Raw genomic sequence first — 18,348 nt, forward strand, 5'->3', positions numbered from 1 at the left:
ACAAAATTCAGTACAGTAAAAACCGGAATTTATCATGGTTACAGTAAAAACCGGAATTTATCATGGTTTTTCCACTCACTGGACTTTTCCAGCCTGCTTTGCGTAGATTATTATCATCATTTCGGGAGAACCAGCGGCAGATCTACATAGATAGGTGGAAACGAATCTCTACAGGGGTCTCGGTAACGCCGAGGGTTCTAAAGCATTCTCACTGACGGAAGTGCGTATATGCAAATTTGCAAAAGATTTAATTAAACCTAGTCTCGGGAGGGAAATTCGCGTCTGCCTCGGGCCAAGTCACATGTACGTATATAATGAAGGCACGTTTCATATTTAGTACATCGAGTTAAGTATATCAAATAGCGTATGACTTCTATGACGATGCAATTTTGTGGCAATAAACCTTCGAACGTCAATATATTTTGTCAATTTTGATTATTGTAGGCATCGAGAAGGAATATCTAAGCGAAGAGAGGCGAGATAGTTTAGCTATCGGTTGCTTGACAGCTCCGATATTTTCCTCGGTTCGACAAAGACTTATATCGTAATTATGTATAATTGATAAATTAAAATAGTAAATGATTAATTAAAACAGAAAAACAAATGTCTTGTTTAAATGAAAAAACTCCAAGATTAAAGATGGGTGAGGGAAATTTGAAGAAAAAGTCCATCTGTGTCATATTTTGAAATACACTTTTTACTTCGACTCGGTCAAAAACTACGATAACAATAGATCGGTAGATATGTATATCGGAAATCATTTTCGGAAACGCGCACAGAGTGATCGTCGCCGGTTTACAAAAAGATCGAAAAAAAAAAAAAAAGAAAAAAGAAAAGAAAACGGATAAACTTCTCTCGCCGGCGACGATACTTCCAGTGCCCCTCGCGAAATCACCTTCGTTTCCCGAGCTTTCGTTTCTTTAGCGGAAATTTCGATGTAAGATCTTCGATGCCGGCACGTTCGCTCATTCGTTCGTTGAATACTTGCGAGAGCCTTTTCTCTGTCACGCTCCTCCCCCCGCGGCGGGCGAGACTCTTTCACCTCACGCGAATCGAATCCCATTCGATTTTATCGTCGGTTTGACCCGAACGTGACCGCACGCGACAGCCTCTCGCTGCCGATCTTTCGAGATAATTCAGGGTCGCTGCGAATATCTCACCGAAAGCGCAAAGCCGGATTCCTTCACAGACCGAGAGGTATTTTTTAAATTTATATATATATATATTTTTTTTTAGAGAGAAGGAAATGTTCGCGGATCGAAAAGGGAAACTGAACGCGCAACGTGGAAGATATATGTATTTACAGAGAGAAAGGAAGCTGTGATCGTCGCGCAGCTTTGACGATATTGCACGATCCCGCAGCGGTCGCAATTATACTATGAAAACGTAATCGATGAAATATAAATTAATCGTATCGCGTCGTCGTAAAACGATAATGATTCGATGAAACGACAATGGCCTAGCTATGTACACGTATATACATTCTGCGGATATCATTATAATAGTCGTCGTCGTCGTCACTTTCACACCCGCGCTCGCTCTCTCGTACGCAATCCGTTCTCACTTAATTACAAATCCTCCCCCGCTTCATTCACTCTCCTAAGATTCGTTGGCGCGAGAAACACAACCGGTAAGAGAATTTTAATTTCCCGAAACTTTCCGGAAGAGCGTAAGGAACTCGGACTCGCTCCGAGTTTTAATGCCCACTAATTCGCCGTCGAGAATCGTCCTTGGATAGTTTTCAGAGAATCACCATGTCGCACTACAATTACTTCGTCGTGGCAGCCGAGAGATCGAGGAGCGATATTTTTAAGCGTTATTTCCCTCTCGTCTTCCAAGAGTTCTGCGGTCTCTCGACGGCCAAGTCACCGGATAAGAAATGATTTTCCTCCGCCTCTCAGTACGGTCTCCAGACGTTGTTGTCCGGTCTAACTTCCTCTTGCCTCACGCTGCAACTATCCGCGACGGCCCTCTGTTCGGCGCTCTCGGAATTCTGGAACTGATTCCCGTAAAGCTGAGAGTAGAGTATGCTGGGCAGCACACCGGGCGTCGGGAAGTAGTTGCCGTAATTCTGCCCGAAGCCCTGCTCCTCGTGCACCGGGCTCTCGGTCGTGCTCGAGTCGGTGGACAGAGATCTGGGCGACACGTAATCCTGATACCTCTGGCTGGTGGAGCCGCCGGTCATGAGGCTGCTCAGCGGATCCAGCGGGTCAGACTGGCCCGGTGTCGTGGTGTCCGGTACGACTGCGACAATTCGAGCAACGAGACTCACTACGTTCAGTTCGAATAGAGACAAACGGCTGAGAGCCTCTACGAATCCTCCGAATCGGCTAGGTTTCCAACCATGAGGCACAACCCCGTTCCACAGTGCTTCCGAGTCTTTCTTTTTTTTTTCTTTTTTTGCGGAAGCGAATCGAATCCTCTCATCCAGGCGATTCAACGAATATGCGACTTTTGATCGCGTTAAAGTTATCGGCTCTTGAAAAATTTACCAAGACGTTTCGACAGGCTGTGACGGTTAAGCGATACCCCATGGTTGTACGTTTGTCGAGACCACAGCGAAATTCGACGATAATCGTGCAGCAGGCTCAACTTACGAGACGAGACCGCGGAGAAGGCGTCCTGCTGCGGCGTGGAGCCGGTATTGCTGGTGCCGGATGTGACGGTCGAGCCCGCCGTCGAGTCCGGTGCCGTCGGCGTATTCATGGAGGCTGTGCCGGCGAAGGACGCCAACGTCGATGACGGCGGTGGTGGCGGAGGGGGCGGCGGCGGGGGCGGAAACGATGCCTGTGCGGCGCACGACGACAGGGGGCCCGGAAGGTAGCCGGCGTAGCCGGCCGTACTGCCGTACCCCCAGGAATTGCTCGCCGTCAGGCCAAACTGCGACATGTCTAGAGAAACCTTCCGTTGCACGCCTTGCCAAAAAAAATATCAAGGAACGAAACAACTGATAATTGCGCAAGGAAGAGAATGGCAAGGGGACGCCTTTGCTTATGAAAATGCAAATCGAGAAAGCGTCAGCGAGCGTTACACATATCGAAATACCAGCTGTGCGAGAAAGCAGTCAACGAGCGAGGAGACAGGTAGCACAAAGAAACGCAACACGTGTAAGAAAAGCGGGCTAACAACGATACAAATATCGATAGCAATTCCCGACGAGGCTCTCTCGCCGGCGCAGGCAGTCGCGTCGGACGGACGGCAAAAGTATAAATAATAATCGCGACAATCGGATAAAGCAACGCGGAGGGATGAAGAGGCGGCGGGGAAATTTTCGCCGGATTATATGCCAATTCGAATCGGTTCGCGAGGTGCATCGGGGGCAGTGGCCGCCACGGCCGCCCTGTGCGACCCTTGGCGAGTGTATTTTTGCGGGCGTATAGGCAACGTCCCCGATAGATTTTCCAATGAGTCACGGGGGTTGAATGCAGAAAGGACGAGCACGAGAGAGCGTCCGCGAGAGGGACACGGCGGGTTGCGAGGGAAACGGACGGGGTACATCGAGATCAAAGGGTCGGTCATCTCTCCCTCCCCCTTGCGTTGGCCGGGGCCAACTCAAATAACCGAGCTCGCCTCGGCGAGCGCCACCGGACCGTCGTCACGAGAGCTAACCCTAAATACTGCTGCTACCCGCCTACGGTCCGTGCTTTCACATCCTTCGGCATTACCGGATTCCTTGCGGTCCGGAGAGGAGGCTCCCTTTTTATGGAAAATCGCCGAAAAGTTGCGCGCGAGAGTCCGTCCGAAATATGCGGGGATCGCTGCGGGATTCGGGTACCGGATCGAATCCAGCCCGTTTCGCCTTTGGAAAAATCAAACTAATCGTTTTCTCGCTTTCTTTTCTTTTTTTTACAAGCAAACATTTTATTAATTATATCGAGAAAAAATAAATAGTTATCGATTCAAGAGCGTAGCGTATATAATAATATATAATATATAAAGTTTTATAATTTTATTGGAGAAAAGTAACCGCGGGGCGAGTGTCTCTCGAAATCAAATTCGCCAAGCTTGTAGGGTGAGAATAATACGGCCGCGTACGCGTATTATCGAACGACCAGATGCCCGGTGAGGGGAAAAAAGTTAATAAAGGAAATATTCGGCGTGCTTCGTATTTTATCGGGAAATTTAGCTAGAACAGCGGAGCAGTCAGCCCTCGCGTCTGAGGTAACTCATTAAAATGGCTGATCTCTCGAATTATTGTTTAAACTCTTTTTTTTTTCTCATCTCTCCTTGCGCGCTTACCAAAACCCGTTTATCGATGTTATCGCACGCCTGAGAGGAGTATTAAAAATTTTTATCGTGCACCCAGATATCGTTCGTCGGTTCCGCGATATGATCGCGAATCGATGAGCTACGCCTACGCGATATTAATCGACGACAGGAAGCTCCTTTTTTTTCCCTCGACAATTAACGACTGACAATCTCCCGATGTTACTTTGACAGTGCGCTTTGCGCGCAAATTCGCGAATCTACGTTATGAACGCGGAGAGAAGGTGAAGCTGCGCCCCCAAAACACAGGCAGCCAACCGACTGGGACGCGCTTCCGTGGCAACCCCTTTAATATAATATTTAATCTAGCTTTGAACAGGCTTGCGGTTTCCGCCTCTGAAGCCGAGAAGCTAGCTGCCGAGCCTATCCAAAAGCCGTGCTTCTGTACTCAGACCAGTAACAGTCTGGTTGGAAATATTCCCGAACTCGACAGAAGCCGCCCGCTCGATGACAAAAATTATCTAAATTTCGCAACGCGATTAAAAAATGAGAAGAATGCTGTAAAATAAAAATGTCTCCTCTCGCGTGCATATAAGTCGTCGTGTTTCATCTCATCTCTTATCTTTTTTGCACGCCTTAAATTTGTTCACATGTCAAAAATCGTGCGATCAAGGGATGTCTTACACCGAAAAGCATTGATGCATAGCCGATGATAGAAAAAACAATACACGCATGCATAAAGCAGGTTTATATCGACGAAACATTCAAAGCCGAGCCGTGCGATTGAGGGTTACGATCATGCGAGGAGCTCGGTCGATTTACTTACTCTGACAATTACCCGGCATCGCGTGTCTAAAGGAAGACAACGGATCCCTCGGCTGGAGCGGATTCGGTAATGGTTGCAACGGATTCGGCAGAGGTTGCAACGGATCCACCAGAGGCGAGGCAAAGAACGGGCCGCCTCGTTGCGAGGCGAACGCGAAGGCGTGAAATTGTTGCTGCTGCCCTAAAAGAGACAGCACTGCGATCAACCGTGCGCCTGTCCGGCTGGACCCCCGGTACAATACGTATCAATCGTCCGTTTCGTCTTACGCGATCATTTTTTCTCCTCGAAAATGAAAAGTCTCAGATATATATTCTATTTACGCGCGCACGAATTTTCTCCAACGCGCAAAAGTTACGTGGAAATAAAATTTATTTACGTTTTTTCTCGATCGATGCAAAAAATATCGTTCATTTACTGAGAAAACGACATACGGACCGATGCAACTAAATAGCCGTCCCTTCGAAAGTCGAACGAACGAGGGAGACGCGAGGGAAAGAGAAAGAGAGAGAGAGAGGCATCGATACATTTTATTTCCCTGCGACGGTGTCGCCAACCCAATTAAAGACGTCCCAATAGGCGGACGTCCTATCCGGCTGTCCCTGGCTAGAGGTCGTCGCACAGGACAGCCGTGTGCAGGTTCGTTCCCTTCCCCTAAAGGCAACGATCCAACGCGGAAGGCACCGGAGGCCAGAGAGACCGACACGGAGAGGGTCGCAGGACGGAAGGGAGGTGGCGGACTCCCGCCATCCTGATAATCCAATCGAAGCCCTAATTCTAACTCGGCAACCCGAAATTCCCGCCGGTTTGCTGAATAGGGTACGCTCGATCCGGGGACACAATGGGGGCGCGACGGCGGAATACCGACGGGTACCGAGACTAACGAGATCCTGTTAAACGACCGGCGATTCGAGCCCGCCGCAGGACCCGAGAGGAGCCCCGGGACAAAATTTTATAGATCGGATACAGTCTCCTTAGGTGGAGCGCCTTTTATTCGCCCTTCGAACGTTTGACGCGATGCCGACTCAATTGTCGAAATTATCATTGCTTAATCATTTCTAAAGGATGCGGAAAAATATATCAAATGTAAATATATGTTTCTGATTATACACATATATCCATATTTTTTCATGATTATAGTAATATATTGAAATATATTTTTCGTGCTTGAAATAAATTTGATGTATATGAACAAATATCACACATATCGCGAAGAGAAATGCTTGTGCATTCATGCATTTGACGATTGAACGCGAAAACGAATAAACCTTATCTAAGACAACACCGGGTGAATGCTTCCGCGCGAAGGGTTGTAATTAATTAAACAAGCAATTCATTACACATTCTACCCTCGTCTGGTAGCCGAAGGTGGCCGCCGCCGTTGCCGCGGAAAGGCTGCGGGGTCCAAGGAAATTGATTGAGGGAGATTCAGCCCGAGTTCCGGATGCTTCTCGCGACGACTTGCCTATTCGGGATCTAAAGGTTCGCGAAAGGTGCGCGCGTCTTCGATAAAACGAAACGAAACAAAACGAAACGATTCTCGGCGACGATGGGAAAGATCTAGAATGAGAGCGCTCATCATCCATCCGGAAAGAGGAGCCGATTTCGGGACGCGGCTTGCGCGGGGAAGGAGCGGGGAACGCGAGGATTGGCGACGGGACGAAATGAGGATCTGTCGTTGCCAGCTGCTAACTCTCGAGAAATTCCCTGGCAGTCACGGCGCGCAAAGAGGGTTGTCCAATGAAATCGATAGCCGCGACTTGCCGAGAACTTACAACTTTGTCCAATCGCCGTCGATTGCCTCCTTTTAATCCGCGAAAGAATGAATCAAAAAGTATTGTTAAAAGTCGAGTGTGCATTGCAATGCATTAGCGATTGAGCGTAATCGAAATAATAAATAAAGCGTCTTTTGAGTTAATTTTTTAATACACTTTCGAAAAAATAACTAGTATAAGAGATAACTGATTAAAAATTGACCATTGATTATTCGTTGGCTCGTTTAAACGGAGAAAGAAGCGTGGGATGCCGACCGTTTAGAAGAGCGAGCAACTATCCGGAGGGTCGCACGAGTGCTCGACGTCTAATGAAATACTGCGAAGAACGGCACGCCGAATTCAAAGGGTTAGGCTGACGTGATAAATTCGTGGGTCGAACGGCATAATTTATTAAATCTATCAAGCCGCCATCGTAGGAAACTACCGAAACAAATCCTTGTTTCAGTTGCCGGCTTTCTTTTCGTCGCGTCTTGGTCGCGTGGCGTCTCATCTTTTCGTTATAATCATAGAAAAAAATTTATATATATATTTATAAAAAGAAATATTGTATAGAAATTATGTGCATGTATAAAGAAATATACATTTGTCTTATATATTTTTCCGTTTTAAAAATTATCATATTATTCAATAAATTATGTATAAAAAATTAAATAAATATTGAATTATTAAATATTTAATAAATTGATTAAATAATTAAAATTATTCACGAAAATACAGAAATAAAGTAGATGTAAAGTTGTCGTTTAGCTTGTTCACGAATACGAGATGAGGCACGTGGACCGCGGCTAGGAAAGAAGCGCCCGCGGACCACCCAGGAAGACAAAGTTCTTTCATCTCGCACCGCCATCCCTCGAAATTGTCGCGCCATTTGCCCCGATTCAGCAAACGGTTTGTTTTCATAGTAGATTTCAAAGCGCCGACTTGACGAACGCTTATTTCCGACGTTCTCGTGCTACCTTAACGATCACTAAAAAATTCATATCCGGCGTTTGCTCTAGAGATGCTTTTTTAACGCTTCGCAAAATCATCTTCTCGGACCGAGGGAATTCTAAAGTTGCGTCAACCTGGAGTCAACTAATCTGGATAACTAACGCGTTAAAAAGCGCGAGTCTCACAATATTCGCGCTCGACTCGTAATAACAATTTCGTTTTTAATCGCAAACGAGAGATAACGCATAGCGTTGGTAGAGAGCATTAATATCCTAAGAGAAATTGTCTCTCCGAAGCGTCACGTAGTATTTTGCTTGGATGCGCGTCTCCGAGCGGTACACCGAAATTTCGCGTTTTCATATTTTGGATTTATGACGGAAGTTTCGTGGGTGGTCCGCAGATGCGGCCAAGCCGGCGGATGTGGTCGCAATTTCCCAAGGTACCAAACTTATGCCCCTTCCCCCTCTTCTGTGCTACTATCCAGAGACCGCCGCCTCGATATATTAAAGCTATCGGATATTTTTGGTATACGCACAGTTTCTCTCACAGACGACATTGCGCTGTCCGATATCTAAGCCGACGAGATTCCATCACGTCGCAAGTGTCTAGTACGATGACAACCAAAGTCTCCTGATTTCGTAGCAAACTTGAAAGGAAAAAAAAAAGAAAGAAATAGCGCATCTGAACAATTTTCCAAAGCTTTTTCACCGCGGAATTTATGTATAAAGCGATGCCTCTCGAGTGTTTGTCCTTCAGACACCCTATCCTAGACCTTGGAGATTTTGAAGAGAATCGTTTTCACCGCAAACTGACGTGTATGGGACTAAATTTCAAGAACGCACAATGCGTTACGCGGTAGGTTACGCGGTAGATAGATGACAAACGGAGAATGAGAGGCGGTTCTCTTCGTCCCCTACGGAGGAACCCCCCGCAGACGGCGCCGACTAGCGAAGTAACGGGTAGAGGATCCTCGGTAATTGTATGTCTCGGCGGTAGCTGTTCGCGGAGGAGTTCTCGCGATCGGATATCCGCCAAGTTTGTAGGCGTCGCCCCGTGTTTTGGCTAAAGCGCCGCGATACAGAGACACACACGCATGTATAAACACACACACGCATCTCAACGGGCAACGCCCGGCAGCTCTTTGTCAATGTTATGGCGGGGGTCCGGGTGTTTCGCCGGTTATAAATAATGGCAATTGCGCGAAACTTAGCCTCGGAGGTAACGTCCGACCAGTACGAAGCCGCACATCGAGGCCATTTCGAACTTGCGGCTTTTACTGCCTCCGGTGCCATGCCGCTCGTTCGTTAAGCATTACTATCGTTTCGAGAGCCCCCCTGGATCCCGCGGATACGTTGGCATCAACGAATCGCGAAAGTCTCGAGGGATACGCGACCGTGGTAGATAAACGAAACCGTAAAATGTATAATAATAAATGTATATAAGAATAGCAATGCTTACAGTGATACTCACTGGTCTTGGATCGCGGCTCGCGCGGCCCGTCAACTGTCACCTTGATCGCCTTGGTGTAGGTAGCGACTTGCGGCGGCGTCGTCGACACCGTTATCGTCAAGGTGAAACTCTTGCCTGAAAAATAAAAGAAAGATATAAATTATACATTTAACGTATTAACGCGATCAATCAGAGTTTTCTCGAGTAACGCTTCACCGATACGTTAAATTCATCACCGGCATTTTCGTTGGCAAATATTCAATTTTAATGAAACCGCACCGCAATGCGCAAAGTGGGAACGCTCGGGGAATTAACTTTGAAAAACGAGGCGAGATCGCACGTCAGACGCGCATTTTTAGCGTCCCGCGAACGCGTCGATTCACGGACGCGCCTATTCAACCGACGTCGAAAGTTCGCAAACGCGGTTAGCCGGGCGAAACTCCGCGGTAACCGAATTACACGTCGGTAATGTATCGAGGGCGTCGTCGACGGTGACGGTGGCCAGCCAGGGCGGCCGAGTTAAGGCAACGAAGAGGAAAACGCGGAGTCGCGTTCGGTGGAGGATCGTGCTCTCCCCAGGTGCTCTCTCTCTCTTTCTCGTCGCGTTAAAAAGCCTCGGCGCGAAATAATGCGTCGGAGAAAAGCGCGAGAAGGGGATGCGAGCAACGGAAGGGAGGAATGATGATGAGAGTCGGGATGAAACGTGCGTCCACCGCAATTTCATCCCGCGAACGCGCCGAAACTTCACCGCGACGGGCGATCGATTCGACAGCACGCGAGAGGAAGGCAAAGCGATAAAAAGCGCGCGAAAATGCGGCCAACGTCTCTCCTCGATGCGAGAAGTCACCGCGGCAAAAAATTGCGCGCGAGCGGAGGTTCACCGCAATTTTAACCCCTCGCTCTTTTTCACATCACCGTACGTTCGCCGCCCGAACGAGCGACACCGCGTGCGCGCGATTTTTTTCACGACGCATTTGCATGACACTGGCGCGATACAACTTTCAGGCTATTCAAATCTTGTAAAATAAAAAAAATCAACTGAAAATTCCCCGATCTTTCAGGTCTATTTTCGTTCCAAATTACAAAGAATATTGAAAAAAATTTTTTTCGATCAATTTTCTAAAATGAATTCCTTTCATTGCACGCGTTTTCTAATGTTTTCACTCGAAAAAGAGGCACAAAGCCAAGCAAATGTTAAGCTTCAAGTGTTAGATTTTCAAGTTTACTGAAAAAACTAAATAACATTTTCGTAAAATAAACATTTTCCATTTGCATGACATTTTCATTTACTCATAAAAATTGCAATAAAAAATGCGTACTGAACATTCAATATTTTGTCAAGCTATTGAGTATGTAAATATATATATTTATAATATATGCTAAACACACATAATTCACTTGGTTTGTCAACTGTTTACAATATAAGAGCAAAATTATCAGAGAAAATTTTCCCAAAAATTTCCCGAGTTTCAATAAAATTCCATGAAAATTCTCCCATTTTTTCAGGTGCAATAGAAATTTCCCTGAGAAATCCAAGCTTTCCATGTTTTTTTAAAGAAGTGGACACCCTGAACTTTGTATCTCACGTAACGGAAATGTAATAATCATCTCACTAACCCATATATCGCGTGTTTCGCGCGCGACAGATATATATATATATATATATATATATATATATATATATATATATAAAACACGAGGCGTGTTTTCTTGAAATTAGATACGATAATGCTGCAAAGGCAGCGCGCTTTTATCCTCCGCCATCGGTTTACAATATAAAAGATAACACGCATTATGTTATTTATATCCGCCCCTAAACGACTTCTTCCCGTTAATGCGTTATAACGCTCGCGTTACCCCCTTCGTGTGTGGCCATTACTGTATTTTTCTATCAGACCCATTAGACACGTTTTCGTACATAACGAAATGGCGATAATCGATCGGGCCGCAAAGTTCACCGTCGACTCCGGACCCTCCCGACCCAAGCGTCACGATGGAGACGGTAAAGTAGCGTCGCGGTAAGACGCCATATGATCGATGGCGGGACGGAAAAAAATGAACGAGGAGGCAGAAGCTTGGTGGAAGGCATCGCGGAGAAATAATGGCGAGTGTCGAGCGTGGCCACACGGCGGTTCGCCACGCGAGCCTTTCGTTTTCCAGCGGGGATTCCCCTCTCGGCGGCTACGAGTCACGCCATTCTCTCTCGCCTGCCAACCAGCCTTTTCACCTCTACCGCCATGATTCCAGTTAGGTGGACGGGTAAGCGCGGGTATACACGGGTATCACCCTCGGTGCCAGTCGCCGTACAGCCATTAAAGATCGTCCGCGAACGAGCCCACCGTCCTTTTAAACGCTCGCCTTCTCGTCCGAGCTTGTTACGTAACTCGGCGATGTTCCTCGCCTCGCTCGACGACATCGCGGAATGGGGTTGGACAGACTTGTTTTCCTTGATAATTCAGAATGTCTACTCGAGTCTTGTAAGATTCCCCGACCTTCCAGGTATTTTTATTCCAAATTGGATAAAGTGGTAGAACAAGAGAATATTTAAAAATTTTTTCATGCAATTTTAAAAAATTAAACTTTATTATTGTATTTCTAATGGTTTTCAATCACGAAGGAAAAACACAAAATCTCTCAAGTTTCAAGTGCTACATTTCTAACTGTACTCTGAAAAAAAATTTGATAAACTCTTGTAGGACAAGCATTTTTCACGTGGATAATAAATTTTCATTTTTTTATCACTAGAAATTACATCGTTAAAAAGAATATGCATATTCAGTATTTTGTAAAGACATTGAATATATAAATATAAATGTACATTTTAAATATATAATTTATTTAGTTTGTCGGCTGTTTATGTCAATGTGAGAGCAAAATTGCCAGAAAGAATTTTTTCAAAAATTCCCGAGTTAAATTAATAAAATTTCATGAGAATTTCCTGATTTTTCAGGTACAAAGAAATCCCTGAGAATTTCTGCGAGTAGACGCCCTGTAATTAGCCACATATACGCTACGCGTAATAGCGTTACGCGCGCGTCGAAATATATAATTTTCGAAATATCTCGAAAAGAATAATATATTCGCGCGTGTCGCGTTGTAAATTTAGGAAAATACTAGGTGGAGAAACTCATTCCCGACCATTCGCTGATTATGCTCGTTAGCATATCTCTGTCCTTTGCAGGCGTGTACGAAACTGCGTGTCTGTGCCCGTACACGTGTCCCCGCTCTATTGTATCGCTGTCGGTGTACTGTGTCGGGCCAATTAATTAATTTCAGTTTTCCCCGAACGAAACGCAAATGCGCAATTGCAGTCTGATAACGAATTGATTACGGTCAGGAACTGCGGCCCGTCACCGCGAGTGACTGCCCGTTTTTCTTTTCGAAATGAAACGAGCCTCATGCCGCGGCCGATAAATCAACACTTCGCGAGCGAATGCGTTTCACCGATTCGATGCATTTCATAAATTTTTATTACGCTCGCGGCGCGAGAATCAGTGAGAATTATTCAAATATTTTGCGTTTAAATTAAACATTGCGTACACACGCACATTTTCCTTTCCAAAATATATACATTTTTTTTTAAAGAATGGACAATTTTTAATTTATAAATATTAAAAATTACTAGAGATCTATTCTCTTTTTCCCTCTTATACAGATATTGATCTACATTTATTAAGAGCTAGAATGAAATTTCTTTTGTATTCTAGATAGTTGCCGCCTTTAATTTTGTCACGCGCTTCTCTCCCTTGTTCGCGTTGTGTATTACAAGTACAATGATTAATAGATTTAAGAGAAAGTGTGTTGTAGAATTAAAGCAACTTGGCAAGATTGGCGACGTTCCCGTGACGAAGTTTATTCGCGGCAGCAAAGTCGAAGGATATCTCGCCCGCTACGGGTTGGAACTATAAGCGCGCAAATGATCTATCTCGTTAAAGGGCTTAGGACCGAAGGGTGGAAACAATCCAGTACCTTCAGGGTAGACTTTGCAGTGATGGAGCAGGCATTACGGTCGAACGTGCGGGAAGGGGGTTACGGCTTATCATCGATATTGCAAAGCTCTCGACTATCGTGGCAGTACGCTCAATCTTGTCCGGGCTAAAAGCGGTTTTAGGCGAAGACAAAAGCGCGGTGTCGTGCGTCTAACGATCCCTCATCGTGAGTAATAATAATCGAAATGCGTGCGACATTTCTTTTTTGGTAGATTGCGATAAATTCTGATATATTAAATTTTTTCACCATATTTTGCGAGTGTAATTAATTACACGCGCGAGAGGCGATAAAGAATGCAGTCGAGGGGAATTTCTAATCTTTCCTCGAATCGAAAGGACAAAATCCTGCTCGCGAATCCGTACGTGCGAATATTTCCACGCTCGACAAACGGAGAGGATCATTAAGAATTCCCGAGAGTTCGGCGCACATCGGTTTCCAGGGAATATTCAAGGAGCCAGGGAGAACCGTTAGGAATCCTGACGAGAGAGAGACACTTCTCTTACATTCTTCATCCTAGCTTATGTTAATTCCGCGCTCGGCGAAAACAATTGAGAGCTAATCCCAGACAAATGACTGACGCGTTCCCGTGAACTTGAGGAGGGAAGAAGAGTTTCCCCGTTTCCTAGCTGCAGAATTTGCGAGTTTCTCGATTCTCAGGCGATTAGCCTTCCTTTACGATCGAAAATATGACAACAATAATAATATATTAGATATATCGCCACTAATAATATTCAATATACTCGAGGCATATCTTTTAAAAATTAATGTAACTGTGTAGAATAAATCGCAACGCGCGTGACAAGTTATGTAAGCCAAACAACTTTATCGAAATCGTTACAAGTAGGTCGGATGCACATGCTTCAAGTTAATCCAGACTCTGGGTGCGAGTTCAAAAGACGCAGTTAGACGAAATACCGGCTCTAATAACGTTAATTAAAACTCTACTGAAACCTCAATTAATATCACCCGTCCCTGTGTTTCTCGTCGGCGTCGTCGGCTTCTTCGAGCGACGCTCCCGTTTCGCCCTTTTCCCGACGAGACTGGGCGGCAAAGCGAGAGAAGAAGGTCGCACGGCGATGCCGACAAATAAAAGCCATTACCCACCCCAAGCGATCTTCTCGGATCCACCCCGCCCGCTCGGAGAACCAACCCCCTGAGTCGAGCCGAGACGCGAGACTTTTCCTCCAAGGGCCGAGGAAAAACGAGGGTTGTCTCAAGACAACCGCGACCTACCCTTACTACGCGGCGTACACCGAATTCTTTGAAGGGGTTTCTACCGTCGTCTTTCTCACCCCTCTGGTATTTTCTTCCGGCATAAAAGACGAAGGGCGACACGCTTCGAGCAAAGACTCGAGAACTTTGCAATTTTATGAATGGAGAGGAAAGTAGGGCAAAAGAGAAAGAGAGAGAGAGAGAGAGAGATGTTAGGCCGACACTTTCGTCGTTCTCTTTGTCGCAATGAATGAAATGTTCGGCTTTTCGCAGACGATGAAATTGAAAGAAAGAAATGACTCACCTCTTCCGCTTCGGCCGACGAACCTCAGGTCGTTAAACTTGGCGACTTGATTCTTCATTAGAGCCGTCGAGTTTCTGAGCTCGGCGCAGCAGTTCTCATCGTTACCAGCACGAACTGTCACGAGGGTACCGTCGCCCACGTCGCCGAGAGCCACGACCTTGAAAGCCACCGGAAGAGTCTTGTTGGACCTCCAGTGCGCCGGCAGGACGGTGCAAACCAAATGCGGCGAGCCTGTTGACCGACATATCCGTTTCACTTTATTAGCAAAATGTCCAATATACATATTAAGTTTATTAGTTGAAAATGTCTCAAATACTTTCTACAAGCTCGACCAAGTTGATGACGATTGTAAAGATTCTTTTCTTGTTACGATTATCGATAATTTCCATTTGAAAAAGCTACCTGTTCTAACTAGCTCGCCGGGATGTTCGCTGACAAAGTCACCTAGGGTCCTCTCGGCGAGGATGTCGCTAGTCATCTTGGTGTAGGCGTCGGTCAGCGGAGAGACGCCCGACTCCGGCGAGGCGGCCGCGCCAGGAGCCGAGGCTCCTGTCAACTGCATCCTGCCACTCGCGCTGCTGCCGCTCTCGCTGGTACCGCTCGACGTGCCGCCACTACCACCGCCGGCGGACTCGTTGCTCGACGTCCTCACCGAGCCAGCACCGCTTCCGGCTACCGTGCTTCCGCTGCTGCCGCCGTTGCAACGGCCGAATATATCCATAGGCAGTCAGAACACCGGATGAAACATCCTTCCATTAGGTTCAACCGCTGAGCCGAAAGAATCTCGCGAGCATCTTTCAAGGGCGCATAATCTGTCGGATCGAGCTTAACGGCCTGATATCCTTGGCGGAAATTTAGAATCCTTCGCAAAATTCGATGGCTCTGAGACGTCGTCAATTTTAATACATTTTCTCTCCAATGTTGGCGCCGAGATAAATGTTAAACACGACGTGACAATTCTCTTCAAATTCCCTCATAGACTTATGCATTGTCGTATGAAATCTGACGGTGGACTTGTTTATTCTTTCAATCTTTGCACTTTTGTGACGAATTGAGATGGAGATCACTTTTTTGTTCGATGTAAAATAGTAGCTTTATAGAAATTGAATTTTTTTACAAGATGAGTCGAGATGGTTTCAAATCTTTTCAATATGTTCTATCTTCCAACTGCATCTGCGAAAAAAAAAGAAGACAATCTACTTTCAAAAATGCTGTCAATAATTTATCCTATAGTTTTTTTATATAAAATTATTATTGCCACAATTATTTATTCATATCCGATGCGTTGACCTAAATTTAAAGCATTGAATATTTTCGAGAAATGTGATTGTTAAAAGCTTGATTTGGCAAGGCAAGGATTCTCGTCGCGCGCCAATGCATTCGCGGCCGTCGCTGATCAAAGGTGGTCCTAGACATCCTTAATCCCTTTAATGAAATCTACGTGCCGTTATCTTACTTACGGGAGCCTTTAACCGAGTTTTATCCGAATCTCCCGCGACATCAGACACGACACCGACTCGGGAACGAGCGCGAAAAAAACGGACGGTGGTGGTTGAACGGCGGGTAACGGCGCGAAGAGAAACGAAAGGGGGTGAAAACGGTTGACACGAACGGGAACGGCTCGCACACTTTTCACGCGGCTGGCCTCGTGACGTCACCGTTCATTCAGTAATTTTTGCGCACGTCACCGGGGCTGACACGCCGGATCCAGGTGGTTCCAGGAGGGGCAGACCGGCACGATGGTGGGGACGGAAAAAATAGGGGAAAAAGAACGCCCGGCGGTAGGCACCCCCCACACGAATGCCCAACCCCTACGCACGTACGACCGCGTGTCAAACTGCACGTGGCCACGTTTACTACGTTGCCTCCTGTCAATGACGGTCTCGCGACTCGAAAATCCCGAGCCAGCCGATATTTGATAATCTATGATAAGACGAAGACAATCAAAATTCAACATATACATGTCCACGAGTACAGTTAGTTATATGATGAGCGTGTTAATAATCGATAATAAATAATTATCATTTTAATTCATGCCGATTATTATTTTCAGTTCGTGAGGAGCTTCGCGTTAGAAATAATTTCATTACATCAATCACATGTAACAGATATACGAATCGATTATTTCAATTTCTGAATGTATATAAGCGCAGATAAAATTACATGTTGTATTGTATATTATCCAAAGTATTGTTATGAAAAGCAATTGCTGCGTATTCAACATTTCTCTAAATACTGAAATTCGATTATATGAGATAATAATGCGATAGAACGCATTATGCTTCAACCGCAACAACAACAATCGATGGACATTTTCTCACGATTCTTTTGTAAGAACGACTCAACGACTTTGCGACGGCTAAGATTCTCGCTTAACTTCGCATTCAAATCTCTTACGAAACTCGTTCTGTTTACTGTCTTCCGGCGGAATTGTAACACCGATCGCATATTATTATCCGATTCCGAACAGCCTGTAAACAATTAACGGATAAATTGGATACGTGTAATGTGATCGTTCTGCGAAATCGAGGAAAGTTTGATCAAAAATTCCTCCAAAGAAAGTCAATGTAACATTTGTATAAGCAATTGTAAAATGTAAATAAATTTTGTTTTTCCACTATATATTTTTTATTGAAATATCCAATATATCACAAACGTATCTCCCTTTCAACTAATGTCGAGAAAAAAGACAAATATCCGTTCAAACGAAGGAAATATTCGTCCCTTTTGGATACGTGCGATAAGAATCTTTTCAAAAATCTTCACTTACTCGCATTTCAAGCACTCGATTACTCGATATTTAACAGGACAATCGACGATTACTGATCAAGCGTTACACGATATCACATTCGTTGTCGGCCGACACTCAAAAACTCTCGCATAATCACACACTTGGACGTACAAAGTCCTATTCGAGACGAGAAGAAACTCGCCAAAACACTTTCACTCAAAGGAGCTTATCGATAACCGGGAACGATCTCATCTCTCTCGAAACTTGCGCCTCATCAAGATCGCTCGGCCGAGGACGAAGGACGACTTTCCTAGAGCGTTTTCCCCCCTTGGGCGATCCCGAAGGGACCCCTCTGGCGGTTCGTTAGCGGCACCCTCGAATCATCCTTGTTCCCCGTGCGAAAGTGGCAGTTCGATATAGCGGCAACGGGTAGTCGGGAGTGTATTTCTCAAGTATCCGTTGGGGGTCACTAACTATAATTTCGGCGGTTCGTGTGAGGCAACAGCCGTTGACGCACTGGTCCATGCCAACACACGCAGCATCCCTTTCCCCTTTCCTGGTTCCTCTCTCACACCCCTCTGCCACCCCACTCCTTCCAACCTTCCTTCCCTATTCTGGCTGTCTCTCTCTCTCTCGCTCCCTCCCTCTCGCTCTCTTCCTCACCCTCTCTCTTTCCGTCCCTCATTCCGCCTAGCGTAAACCTCTTTCTCTCGCGCGCACGCCGCTCTTTATCGCTTTATCTCCCACCGGACTCGATCTCTCCCTCTCACGACGTCGGTTTTCTTTCTCTCGGCACTCTCGCTCACTCGCGCGTTCTCTCTTTCCCCTCGACCCTTTTGCGGTATGGCTCGCGTGCTGGACATCGGTGGGGAGCCGGGAGAGCCTTCGATCGATCTATCGAATCCCGATTTGATCGGTTTTCTCCATG

General features: G+C 45.9%; 1 protein-coding gene across 4 annotated transcripts; it reads right to left on the bottom strand.

Moving 5' to 3' along the window:
- Positions 1-673: 673 nt before the first annotated feature.
- On the bottom strand, positions 674-18,013 carry LOC105249412 (runt-related transcription factor 3). Of its 4 annotated transcripts, none has more exons than XM_025415063.1 (7): positions 17,460-18,013; positions 15,092-15,862; positions 14,690-14,920; positions 9,205-9,318; positions 5,033-5,212; positions 2,598-2,915; positions 674-2,244 (listed from the first exon to the last, which is right to left on the bottom strand). In XM_025415063.1, the coding sequence occupies exons 2-7, from the start codon at positions 15,408-15,410 to the stop codon at positions 1,898-1,900; spliced, it is 1,509 nt and encodes a 502-aa protein (XP_025270848.1). In that variant the 5' UTR covers positions 15,411-15,862; positions 17,460-18,013; the 3' UTR covers positions 674-1,897. The 4 variants fall into 4 exon arrangements, with proteins under 4 accessions (XP_025270848.1, XP_025270845.1, XP_025270846.1 ...); XM_025415060.1 differs by having other exon boundaries at positions 5,033-5,227; XM_025415061.1 differs by having other exon boundaries at positions 9,193-9,318.
- Positions 18,014-18,348: the final 335 nt, after the last annotated feature.

The sequence above is a fragment of the Camponotus floridanus genome, unplaced genomic scaffold (genome assembly GCF_003227725.1).
Source record: "Camponotus floridanus strain SB8 unplaced genomic scaffold, Cflo_v7.5 scaffold96, whole genome shotgun sequence".
Lineage (NCBI taxonomy): Eukaryota > Metazoa > Arthropoda > Insecta > Hymenoptera > Formicidae > Camponotus > Camponotus floridanus.

What these genes read in the sequence shown, in the direction of transcription:
- LOC105249412 (XM_025415060.1), bottom strand. Translation starts at nt 15,410, where the DNA reads ATGGATATATTCGGCCGTTGCAACGGCGGCAGCAGCGGAAGCACGGTA. An exon ending in CGGCGAGCTAGTTAGAACAG is followed by an intron (nt 14,921 to 15,091) that starts GTAGCTTTTTCA and finishes GTCGGTCAACAG; the next exon opens with GCTCGCCGCATTTGGTTTGC. An exon ending in CGAGCCGCGATCCAAGACCA is followed by an intron (nt 5,228 to 9,204) that starts GTGAGTATCACT and finishes GGTTGATCGCAG; the next exon opens with TGCTGTCTCTTTTAGGGCAG.